A 12,614-nucleotide genomic window follows, 5' to 3' on the forward strand; every position below is an offset into this window, starting at 1 on the left:
TTTCCCGAAGTTCTTTCTTAATAAAAGGGCTGGGGGGGGGGGGGGGGGTGATATGAGGGGAGGGGGGGAAAGAAAGGAATGTCTCCTAAGATAACAACTTTTTCTTCAAAATTAACAGCTTCTATTTGGAGTTTCAACAGGTACACCACTCCCCACTCTACCTTGTACAGACTCCATCACAGCTGACCATACTGCTAACAGCCAGCAAGAAGATACCAGTCCTTGCTGAGAAATCCCTTTCCTGACTCAGTTTCCTGAGAAAACCTCGCCGCCCTTCTACCAGCTCTAGGATGCTTCAGAAAATCTGTTGGGACATTGAGGACCCAGGGAATGGCTTGCCTTTTGAAAATTGTCTTATGAGTGCTTTTGATTGTTTTTGTCATTTTGTGTTCATTCGGTTGCCTCAAACATTTAATTTAAAAATCCTTAAAATAAGCCTTCTAAAGTAATAAAGAAGGGGGGAGTTGTGGAGACCCTAAAAGGCATTCCCCAGTCAGGGAAACACAAAAGGCTTCTCTCATAGCAAACCCTATTCTGTCATGCCAATGTACCCTTGTTCTGATCCCTTGGTTGTCCCCGTGCCCCCTCTCACCGTCCCTCATTCTCTCGGTCACTCCTACCCTGTTTTCCTGTTGGCTCCCATGCCCTAACCCCACCCTTGTGACACCCCCATGTCCCCTGGTAATTGGTCTCTGATGTTCCCCCAGCCCCAAAGACCAAGGTATTTGAACCTAGACCATCAGCACAAAGTTCCCCTTTTGCCTTTGCCTTCCCCTCAGACCCAGGACTGTCCACGTGCGTATTTCTCTGTGGAACCCTTGCAAAGGCCCTTCCTGCTTCTTTACATGCACCATTCCAACAGATAATCAGACTGCAACAGGAACAGACTTCCTAGAGAGGTGTTTGATGTTTCATGTCTGTCAATATTTAAAAGGCATTTGGGTAGCAAAATGCTTTAAGTCAGCCTTGAAGTGGTTAGGCAGTTGGACTAGATGACCATTGTAGGTCCCTTCCAAATGAACAATTCCAGTCTATTCTATTCTATTCTATTCTATTCTATTCTATTCTATTCTATTCTATTCTATTCATGACTTTAATAAAAAGAATATGGGTCTGAGCTCCTACCAGAAAAAACACCCAGCGCAGTACAGCTTGGCTGCTAAGGAGCTCCACCAAACAGCATGCCAGCCACACAAGTGTTTTTGATCCAGCCCTCCAGCCCCCAGGCTGAGGATGTGAGAGCAGGATTAAGCAACTTTCTGTACATCTGAGCTCATTCCAGGGTGACAATCTCTAAGGCAAACACTCCTCAATCCCTCTCTGTGTAGCAGCATCTCAGAGGCTTTTACCATTTCACCCCTGGACTCCATGTAATCCAATGCCACAGATTTATATTAAGGCATTACATGATTTTCACTTTTATTTGCCCCCAATTTTATTTGGCTGCAAGTCCACAGACAACAGAGATTTCCTTCAAATAACTGACATTTTGGGGGACATTACAATTTGTTTAGAACTCATCACAGCCTATTAGTTTTTTAAATTAATCCTGCTAGAACCACATTAACTCTTTATTAAGAAATAGGCATCAGCTTTTCCGTCAGTGCTGTTATATCCCTATTACTTCTCCTGTCCTGGCTGAGATAAGATATCTAGTTTGCAACTACACCTCCATGCCAGATATTTCTTATACAGCTGGGGGGTCCTTTGTGCTGCCAAGCCAGGTGTGTGCATTAACATTTTCAGAAGTGAAACCCAGAGTCACACCATCTGGGGTTGTGCTATGCTATTTGTCCTCCTCCTGCATAATAAATGAAAAAAAAAAGTTATTTATTTATACAATAAATAATATAGCTAATAAAATCACTCGTCAAAGGCTGAATAAGGAATAGGAGATCACAAGCATGGTCTGAGGTGCTTGCTCACATTCACGGGTCGATGTACCTTGCCAACTCCGCAAATATTTCCTCCCTTAACCGTATCCAAAAATGGGAGGAAGGATTGAAACTGCATTTTCTGCCTGTAGCGCCTCACACATTCGTGGAACCAAGTGAAAACAACACCAGTGGGAGAGAGATAACTGCTTGTTCCTCTCCTACTTGAAAGGAATGAGAAGGAGGTGTCTACAAACAAACTGTTGGCCTGATGGTAGATAAAGCCAGATACAGCAAGGTGAAAGAAGCAATGGGGGAAACCATAAATTTCATAGGAATTCTACTAATTGACACAGACTGTTACTCATTCAAGACTGTAAAAAAATCTCTGGATTTAGAGAAAAAGAACAGAGACGCAGAGAAAAAAATGTGGGGGGTATACATTAGAAAGGGTCTTAGGTATTAGGCATTTCAGAAAGTCTGCACCTCTCAAGTACCTCAGCCAATGGGGAAAGATAGAGGGAAATGTGGTCAGGAAATTAGGATAAAAAGGAGGCTGTGTCCCCTAAAAATTTGATAGACCCCAGGGGAAATGCCCCATGGCCTCTCCCTTTATTCAAATAAAGTTACAGGACTCCTCTGTCTCCTTTTTGGACATAAACCTCTGCTGTTTGTGGATTAATTTTCCTGACACACTGCTGCTTGGGGGTGTCCGCAGGGTTTTTAGGGGACCCTGGATCATGGAAGGTCGCTCCTCAAAACCCATCCTTTGTTCAAAAGCTGCTCCTTTTTTGACCGTGAATGTATCAGTGCAGCAGCACGGATTGGCCGTGCCCCACTCGGGACCCCCACAGAACACCGCTCCCTCCATCCCACTCATAGCTCTCCACCCAACTTTTCTTCCGCCTCAAACGACATGTGGACCTGCCCCGTAAGGGCTAATGCAACGCCAGGAACCACACACCCACGCACTCCACAGACGGTGTGGCGGAGAGCGCTGCCCCTTTAAGTGCGCCGATAAGAGAGGGGCGGGGCTTGCCGTGCGGCAGGGTGCGTCGTGGTGCGGCGCAGCGCGCCGCGCTGAGGTCAGATGCGAGTGGGCGCCGTCACAAAAGGAAGTGGCGGCGACGACTATCAGCGCAGGGCGGGGAGCCTGTGGGGCAGCGCGACGGCGGCGGGGCAGCGGCAGCAGCAGCCTGGGCGGCGGGGGCCGCGCCGCACCATGGCCCAGCAGCAGATGAGCAGCTCACAGAAGGCGCTGATGCTGGAGCTGAAGTCGCTGCAGGAGGAGCCGGTAGAGGGCTTCCGCATCACCCTGGTTGACGAGTCCGACCTCTACAACTGGGAGGTGGCGATCTTCGGACCCCCCAACACCCTCTACGAGGGCGGTTACTTCAAGGTACGGCTTTTCCCCGCTTTGCCGGCGGATCGGGCCTCCCGCCGCCGCGGATGTCCCGGCGAGCTGCCGCCGGGGCCTGCACCACTCCCCTTGCCGCCTGCCGGGCCTCTTTGTCGGGTTCGGAGGGGCCGCGGCGGGCCTGCGGTCACTGTTAGCTCCTCTGCCCTCCGCGGGAGGGGGCCGGGGCCTACGTAAAGAGGGAAAGCAGGGCGGCTCGGGGCCTATAGATAGTGTCCTGCGAGCTGCCCTTCCCCGCCCGCTGCCGGCGGCAGGGGGGACGATCTGCAGGGCAGGCTGGCTGGGGGCCTGCAGGGCCTCTTCTCTCAGGATGCCTTCTGGGAAGAGGAGGCCGTGTTATAGCTGACTCTATTCTGTTATTTCTCAATTTTAACACCAAAGAAACGCAGGTACCTCATGGCAGAGAGCAAGTTCTTCCCTTTGACCCCCAAGTTTGTTCTCTTGGCTCTAGTCTCTGTATATTTATTTCAAAGGGGGCTTCTCTTGATAGCTTCGTTTGTCATGTAGGAGCATCCTGTGTAGGATGACTAACTCAAGATAAAAGCTGTGAGGTGGTTTTTTTTCAAAACTTCGTGGACTTTATGACTGTTTTTCGTGACTTTTTTCCCTCTGGTTTCCTCTTCTCCAAATTTCTAGAGGGCAGCCTTCAAAGGGTTACAGCAACACATAATTGGTGAAGGTCGATAAATTAAAAGCATTTATCTCTGAGTCTTCCTGTTAATCCAAAAATGTGTTTGTGGTTCTCTTGTAAATACAGTAAGCAAGAAATCTGGCACTGCTGCACCAGAAAAGGGGGAAAACTTAAATTCTCAAAACAATTGGAGGAGGATTTGCATGATTTTTCTTAAAGGAAGCAATTGAAAAGCCATAGTGCCTGCAGAAGATCTGTTGCATCGGGCAGACCCCTTTGCACTTGATGTCTGCTTGGCCTCTAGCAAAATAATGTCCCCTTCAGCTCCCTTCTCCCAGGAGTTATTATTTTAGTAGTGGCTCCTGTGTCTCTCATTTCACACCCTTTGATTTCTGTCAAACCGAAATAAATTTCTGGATTATTCTTTTGCTTGGCTGACATGCATCTTGGTTTCTCTGGGTGTCCTGGATTCAACTGGGGTGGAGTTAATTTCTTCTCAGTAGCTGTTACAGTGCTGCATTTTGCATTCAGAATGAGAATGGTGTTATTAACACACCAGTGTGTGAAGTGTTTTGCAAAGTTCTGTTTATCCTAAGTCAAGGACTTTTTTTCCTTGTCTCATGCTCTGTTAGTGAGGTTTGCAAAAGAAACTGAGAGGGAGCACAGCCGGGACAGGTGACCCAAACTCACCAAAGGGATATTCCATACCTTAGAATGTCATGCCCAGTATATAAACTGGGGGGAGTTACCCAGAAGGGTGGCAAATCTGAGTTCAGGAAGGGGGAGGGTCTGGCATTGATCAGCAGGTGGTGAGCAGCTGTATTGTGCATCACTTTTTTTCCCCTTTTTACTATCATTATTATCATCATTTACCATAATTACTGTATTTTACTTTATTTTCAATTATTAAACTGTTCTTATCTCAGCCTACAAGTTTTACTTTTATTCTCCTCCCTGTTCCACCATGGTGGGATGGGGGGGTTGAGTGACTGGCTGCATTGTGCTTTATTTCCAGCTGGGCTTAAATCATGATGCTGGGTCAAGGTTTAAGAGCTTTGTTCCACAAACTCAGAATTAACTTGTTGCATGTGGAATAATAGTTTTGTGTTCAGTTTGGCTTCATTATTTAGAAAGAAGGGAAGGCTTTGCCACAAGGCTTGTTTTTTGTAATGAGTTGGTGGACATGCTCATGTAGGTGTGATAGGTATATTCTTAGACTCGCCTCTATTATTACTTATTCTGGAAGTTGCCCTAGTCTTGGGTTGGTAATTGGGCCATTTTTACATCTGAATAGTTTGACAGTCTCTTCCTGCACTTACATTACTCATCCATTTTTTTTCAAAGAAATCACAATGGATCAAAATATTTTTGCTTGGGGACTATGTGTTTGTAATTGTTCTTGGAAAGAAATTAAAACAACCTATGAAATAATCTAGGGATGTGCATTAACAAGTGTAGACTTTAGGCAAGGTTGCCAATTGCCTTACCTCAGTATTATGAATGTGAAATTTCTTTTGGTGTTTTATGTCCTTGAAATGTTGTACCTTTCGCGTAAATCCTTCTGACCAGTCCTGTGATGCTTATTTTGAGAGTGGGAGATGAAGGTCTCATGATGCCTTCACCCCTCCACAGCAGAGGAATTCTCTTCAAGTATCATGGGTGAAGTCCCTCATATGGTGTTTCTGTCCCACTTTCCCTCCACAAGGAGCTGCACATGGTGGGTTTTGTTTTGGTAGTATTTGGTCTTTGGTTATGCATCTTAGATTCTGAAAAATGATTTTTAGACTCTTGTTCTGTCACTAGGGAGAAGGAGTCCTGTGGTCCCGAGAAGTGATGTTGATTTACTTTGTATTGGGCCTTCAGGCAAACTTTTAGATGTGTTAGACTTGGCTTGCTGAATCATTTAGAAATAAAATAAAGTTGGGTATTAATCTTGTGGGGTGACTTCTATGATACATTCATAGTATATGCAAGGTGAGCACTAGTTCAGAGCATCTGATTTGTTTTTCAGATTTCTTGACTTGATGAAATATTTAGCTTCATCTTGTCTTTTTAGTTTTCTAAGATTAGGTAAACAGGATTAGAAATGCACAATCTGCAACATTTTTAAAGTTTGTGGCAATGAGAGTTTGGGAGTTTTCCACTTGAGGTGTGATTTGAGGGTAGGAACTGGAAGGGAAGTACAAAGGCTTCTAGTTAAGCTAAAGTATAAATATTTTGGGAAAAGCCTGTGTTTAATGTGACCTTAATAAAGTGTTAGTGCTAGTTGGTTGGGAATACAAATGCTTGATTTGTGCTCATGAAACGCTTGGACCTTTTAACAGATTTTTTTTTTTTTCTTGAATAAATATGACCTTTATCTCTGGGTTGTTGAACTACCTGAATAAACTGAAATGAGGGAAGTGTTCTCTTTGTACCTTTTTGACAGGAGCTACTGTTGTTAAAGACTGGTTCAACATGTCAACAGATTCTGCTTTCAGTTGCTAATCCTGTAACTAGTATTTAATAAATTGGAGCAGAAAACCTGTCCCCCTGAATGTTTGTTTAAATGGTAGGTTATCAGTATTCTAGTGCTGTCTACAATAAAGATTGGGGACTTGTTAAAAATTCAAGCACAGCATCTAAACATATTTTATAAACTAATATAGCATGCTCAGGTTTACTGCAGTACTTCACAGTTTAAGACCTCCTAGATAGATGGAAAGGGCAGCAGTCTTGAGAAGCAACCACTTTGTGGAGAGAAGCTTGTATCAGTGAGGGATAGGAGCAGTCCTGAACTGCAAGCCCCCTTCATGCAATCAGCTAAAAGTGTACATCTGCAGTGAAGGTTGTCATAAGCTCAGATGTTTCTGAATGTCTGTCCTTATCCCTGTTAATCTTTGCCTTATCTAGTGACTTTATGTAGCTATGACTGGGAATAATGTTTGGGGCAACTCTTTGCTCGGGTTCCAGATCGCCACCCTCAAGGAAGGAGTCGTTTCATACACTGGTGACCTTCCATTCTCGTGCTGGAAGCCAATATTTCAGGGAAGGTGTAAGTGAGAAATTATATAAATAAAAACTTCATTATTAAATGTATAGTGCTGCCCAGAAGCACAGTTTGACCAAGTTTGCTGTGTCAAGGAAACAAGAAGAATGAACTGCACTGTTGGAGTTGGGTAGTTCTTAGGACAATTTATTTCATAAGGTATTTTTGCTATATGAAGGAGCAAATCTTGAAACAAATGGGGGAGGGAGGAACCCAAGCATTATGCTTAGTTTTTTCAAATAATTTGGGAGCTAAATACTTGTTAAAGCATTGCTTTCCCTGCTTTCTGTAACTTGTTAACCATGTGCTGCTTAAAGTTCTATATTGTTGGATCTCAGTTTCTTCCAAGTGATTTGTTTTGATTTCAAAGCAACTTGCAATATGGGAATTTTTTTTTTTTTTTTTTTTTTTTTTTTCAGAGCAGTGAATTGATATGGAACTTACAGATAACTGATGGCAAGTATGAGCACCATGTTTAAAAGTTTTGGTCTTATGGGATGCTTTCTAGAGAGCTTAAAATTAAGCAAATAAAAGTTTTAACTTGTAGAACACAACTCCACAAAAATATTTCTTGGTGCCAAGGAACAAATGTGTGGTACTCTGAGCATAAAAGCTGCCTTCTGCAGGCCTCTGCATTGCATGGTGCTACAAAGCTTCTCTCTCAGTGTAATTAAGCTTCTATTTTTGTTTAATTTAGGTATTGTTGATGCTAGTAAGCAACCTGCCTATCTGTAGGATAGGATCACCTATTGTTGGCTATCTCCAAAGTGAGAGAGATATGAAGCTGTATGTAGGTAGGAAGGCAAGAAATGTCTGATACTGGTTCATGAGCATACTTTATGATCTCTAACTCTCAGACCTGAGGAATGCCTGATTGACCCTCACTCTGCTGTTGCATGTAGGTTTTTGGGTAGTTGGATCTGTGGTACCCACAGAACCCCCTAGACTGTAGACTCTTTTGGACATCTGCCTGGCTTCAGGAGGCAACAGGCAAGATAATGATGGTAGCCAGCTTCCAGCTCTTCCCCTAGGACTCCTCTAATCCAAGTAGGGATATTGTATATGCTAAGAAGCACAGAAAATTGTTTCCACTTCTAATACTGCCTGAGAATAGAAGATTGTGTGCACTTAGGTCCTGTTGTATGGGAAGAGGAGACCTTGCCTCTGCCATGAGGATAAAAATAGAAAGCTTTCCATTTGGAAAGATTGAGCACTATCAGTTTGCATAATGCATGGTTTGGCTCTATTTCCATGAGTCTGCACAGAGTGATCATTGGATAAGGTAAAATAAAACATTACTTTTTCTTGGATAGCAATGTGAAGAATTGTGCCTCTTGAGGTTTCTTGTAAGTCTGTTCAAGAAATAATAACTAAAAGCATGTGCATAGCTTTAGATCTGGCTTATATTATGGAAATTAATGGAAGCTTTTGACTCTGTAGTGTTAGAAGGGTGTTTTTAATATTTTGTTTGCCTGCTAAATCCTTAAGATCTCTGCTATTGCAGTGATGTTCTGCCAGTGTCTGAGTGTTGGACCACATCTCTAACTTCTCAAAAGCTCAAACATGTTTTTACCTTGTTGTTTCTGAAGTCATGTTTACACTGCCTGTTATTTTACATAGTGATATATTCACACTGAGTGTTTTCTTTTTAATAACACTTTTGTTGTAATCCATGATGCTCATTATACATCTAGAGAGTAGGAAATGCCAGAAAAAAAATGTTTGCAGAACTTTATTCTGTTCTTTGACATCCAGGTTGGCTGTGTAGTTTATGGCTATTATCAGATAGTCATAGTAATGTGTAGTATAGGCTAAACAGCCGAGATATTATCTTGAACTGAAGTGTAACTGAGTTAGTTGGAAATTTAGCAGTTACAGATGGACTGCAGTGTGGCTGGACTAGAGGCCATGTGACTCATAATATAGCATGTCCTCTTATAATTTGGGCTGTGTGTCATCAGATGTGTGCATATACATGCATGTACACAAAATTAGCTTCCTATTTCCAGAGTGCTACTTAATTTTTTAAAACTTTAGTGTTTTATCCAGAATTTTGAGTTGGAAGAATTGCAATTACTAAGCTGTTGTGGTAATGATTGAATAATAATGTCTCATCTCACCAGATCAGTTAATTAGTTATTTGGCACTGTGTACCTTCCCCCGAAGCACTAGTAGCCAAGATGAGCCAAACTGATTGCCTATCTCCACATTTTCTGAAATATTTTAAATGTGTAAATATCTGCCCTAAGTGGCCTACAAATAGGAGAAAAGATAAGGCTACTGAATTGGGATGCATGTATGATATTTTGGAATCTTGCTTGACTTGAAGTAATGTGACCTTCAGACTTTGTGGATGTTTGGAATTTTTTGAGGCCATCACATGGAAAACAAGGGGAATGTAAAAGGGCTGTCTTAAGTGGGTGACACTTTCAGATACTGTAGTATTTGTTAATCCCAGAGAAGGCTGCCTGGCAAGCAGGCTGTGTCTTACTGCTTAAGGTTTTAGTACTAAAACATGACATGATGAGTTTCCATTGGGCTCTTTTGTTTTCTTAAAATGATAGAAGTATTTGAGAAATTTGGGTAAAGGGATTTTGCTTGGGAGAAGAAACTTAAGTTGATAGCAGTAGGGACATGTCTGAAATAGCTATGTGACTCTTCCCCTAGTTAAGATATGTATCCTAGTTAAAGTATTTAAAGCATATGTTTTGATATTCATTGTAGCAAAATATTTGGAGGTGTTAAGATGTGAAATTCTTGCCCAGAGTATTGGAACAGTGTAAGGACCAATGTTTAGTCAATTGTGCCACTTGGGTCAATTCTTGTGTGATAGACATGGTGCAAAAATGTTTGGTTTTAAATTAATCCTCGGGAATCTCTACAGCGAGGAACCTTTTGCTGTCAGACCTAGGCAAAGGCTGTGGATAATATTCTCTTTTGCAGCACCCTCTTTGGCCTTGTCAAAACAAAAGCCATGCAATGGAGTCGCTTTAAATTTAAATGCATTCTATGAGTATGCATTTGGTCTTGCATAGTCTGCTTGTGTAATCCTTGAATTCATGGGTATAAACTACACTGGTGTGTAAATGTTTGCTGATCTTGGCTAGAATAACTATCTGTGAAAGTACTCACCTTTATTAAAACAATGTGCATGTTATGATGCATTGATGAAAACTGAATTTCATCTCTGCTCCCAATTACTTCTCTTGCAAAATACAACTCTACCACTACTTGTGCCACCATAGCTGAATGCCTTTCAGTGATGTGTTAAGCCTGAAAGATTAAGGCTTCTTATGTATCTTTTCCAGTGTCATCTAGCTCTCATCTAAATCCTTTCTAATTTGTCATTAATGTGATAACAAAATGCCCATACAAAAATGTTTGATGAAAGCTTTGTCAGTTCTTAAGGGTATAGCTACTTCAGTGAGATCTCTGCCTAACCTCTCAAGAGGCTTGTTTGTTTTTTTGTGGCCATAAGTTATTAAAAATGCTAAGTAGAAAAGGCATTGAAAGTCAACTTTTGTTAAAAACTTAAATTTATACAACAGAAGACATAAGTGCCATAAAAGTAAAACCCTATATAAATGCCTTGTATACTCAATAAAATCGACTTTTGATCCAAACCCGGATGTCTCCATCTCTCCATCACTGATAATTTCTATTGTCAATGACAACCCCTCTGTCCTGGTTTTAAGGACAGGTGTCTGCCAATAAAGGCAGAAGCTTCTCTTTCAAATGGAGAATGTAAACCCCCTTCCTCCAAATTTTTATTATAATTTTGAAATTAAGGGGCTCTCAGGCAAAGATATGGGAATTAGGAATAGCAGTTCTTTACTAGGAATATTAAAATAGAAATGCAGTATTACAATGAACAATCCCAACCCTGACAGAGTCAAAATACAACCTGACACCCTGTCAGTCAGGGTGTTGGTAGCAGTCCAATTAAATGGTGGCTACAGTCCTCCTGCAGTGGCAGATGTGGTTCAGCTGAAGCAGTGCTCCTGTAGAAAGGTGCAGTTTGCCTCTGAAGGTCTGATTTTCCTCTAGAATCCAGTGGAAAGATGGTACCTTGCTGTCCAAAATCTTGATTTTTATCTAGGTAGTAAAGGCTTAGCTCCTCCCCCTGGCTGGAGCATCTCCCAATGAGATGATGTAATTTTATCAGTTATACAGTGGGACTTAATGGCTTTTCATCAGATGATATCTTCCTGGAGGGAGGATGGGTTATGGAAAAGATAAGGATGATTTCCCCACCTAGTCTTAAAGATGGCCCATTAGCAGATAGTATGTGCCACAGAGATAAGGGTCACTACCCCAACTGGTTTTAACAGTTGATGATAGAATGCACATTTCTGGCCACATCCTATATTGCAACCCAAGACATTATCCACCCCTTCTCCTATTACCATCTGCATAATGAAAACCTTACACACAGTTCTCACTTAAGATTAGGTTTCCCTGCAATACACAATGGAATTCCCCATTTTTCTGCATTACCCACCAAGTGTAACCAGGTCCTTGAGCAAAGAATCCCACTGATGGGTTTGTTGTTGCATTAGGTTGGACTAATCGAAACAGTCTTTTCTAAAATACGTTTCATTTGTACTACAGGGACTTTATCTCCATCCACTGTGTGCAAGGGTTCAGATTGGGGAGGACCAGCTTGATTGATGGACCCTCGGGTGTTGACCATTCAGGTGGCCTTTGCTAAGTTTGTTTCCCAATTCTTGAAGGTTCCCCACCAAGTGCCTTCAGGGTAGTCTTGAGTAGGCCGTTGCACTGCTCAACTTTCCCGGCAGCTGGTGCATGGTAAGGGATATGATATATCCATTCAATGCCATGTTCTCTGGCCCAGGTGTTGATATGGCCGATCTTGAAATGGGTCCCGTTGTCCAACTTGATTCACTCAGGGGTGCCATGCTTCCAAAGGACTTGTTTCTCAAGACCCAAGATGGTGTTCCGAGCAGTATCGTGCTACACCGGGTAGGTCTGCAACCATCCGGTGGTGGCTTCCACCATGGTCAGCACGTAGCGCTTGCCTTGGCGGGTCTGAGGCAGTGTGATATAGTCAATCTGCCAGGCCTCTCCATACTTATATTTGGACCATTGCCCACCCTACCAGAGGGGCTTCGCCTGCTTGGCTTGCTTGATGGCAGCAGACGTGTCAAAATCATGGATAACCTGTAAATACTGTCCATGGTTATATGCACCCCTTGGTCTCATGCCCACTTATAGGTGGCGTCTCTGTCCTGATGACCTGAGGCATCGTGGGCCCATCGAGCCAGGAACAATTCTCCCTTGTGTTCCCAATCTAAGTCTATCTTTGAGACCTCTATCTGTGCAGCCTGATCTACCTGCTCATTATGCCTGTGTTCTTCATTAGCCTGACTCTTGGGAACATGGGCATCCACATGACGGACTTTCACGGGTAGCTTCTCTACCCGAGTGGCAATGTCTTTCCATTCATCAGCAGCCCAGATTGGTTTTCCTCTACGTTGCCAGTCAGCTTTTTTCCACCTTTCCAGCCAACCCCACAGAGCATTGGCTACCATCCACGAATCAGTGTAAAGGTAGAGCTTTGGTCATTTCTCTCTCTCAGCAATGTCCAAGGCCAGCTGAACAGCTTTGAGTTCAGCAAGTTGACTCGATCCACCTTCTCCTTCG

At 42.9% G+C, this 12,614-nt stretch overlaps 1 protein-coding gene and 1 long non-coding RNA gene across 2 annotated transcripts in view; one reads left to right on the forward strand and one right to left on the reverse strand.

Annotated features, from left to right (window-relative positions):
- The first annotated feature begins 2,968 nt into the window (after positions 1 to 2,968).
- The window catches only part of LOC306814080 (ubiquitin-conjugating enzyme E2 R2), a 128,935-nt gene continuing 119,289 nt past the window's right edge, over positions 2,969 to 12,614 (forward strand). Inside the window, exon 1 of the mRNA XM_079329795.1 lies at positions 2,969 to 3,273. Within this exon, the coding sequence (XP_079185921.1) occupies positions 3,097 to 3,273 (177 nt within the window). The 5' untranslated portion in view covers positions 2,969 to 3,096. The remainder of the gene's footprint in view (positions 3,274 to 12,614) is intronic.
- Positions 11,691 to 12,614, reverse strand: part of LOC306814084 — a 65,063-nt gene continuing 64,139 nt past the window's right edge. Inside the window, exon 2 of the long non-coding RNA XR_013777086.1 lies at positions 11,691 to 12,083. This is a non-coding gene — a long non-coding RNA (uncharacterized lncRNA). The remainder of the gene's footprint in view (positions 12,084 to 12,614) is intronic.

Source organism: Erithacus rubecula (genome assembly GCF_903797595.1).
Source record: "Erithacus rubecula genome assembly, contig: SUPER_W_unloc_1, whole genome shotgun sequence".
Taxonomy (NCBI): Eukaryota; Metazoa; Chordata; class Aves; order Passeriformes; family Muscicapidae; genus Erithacus; species Erithacus rubecula.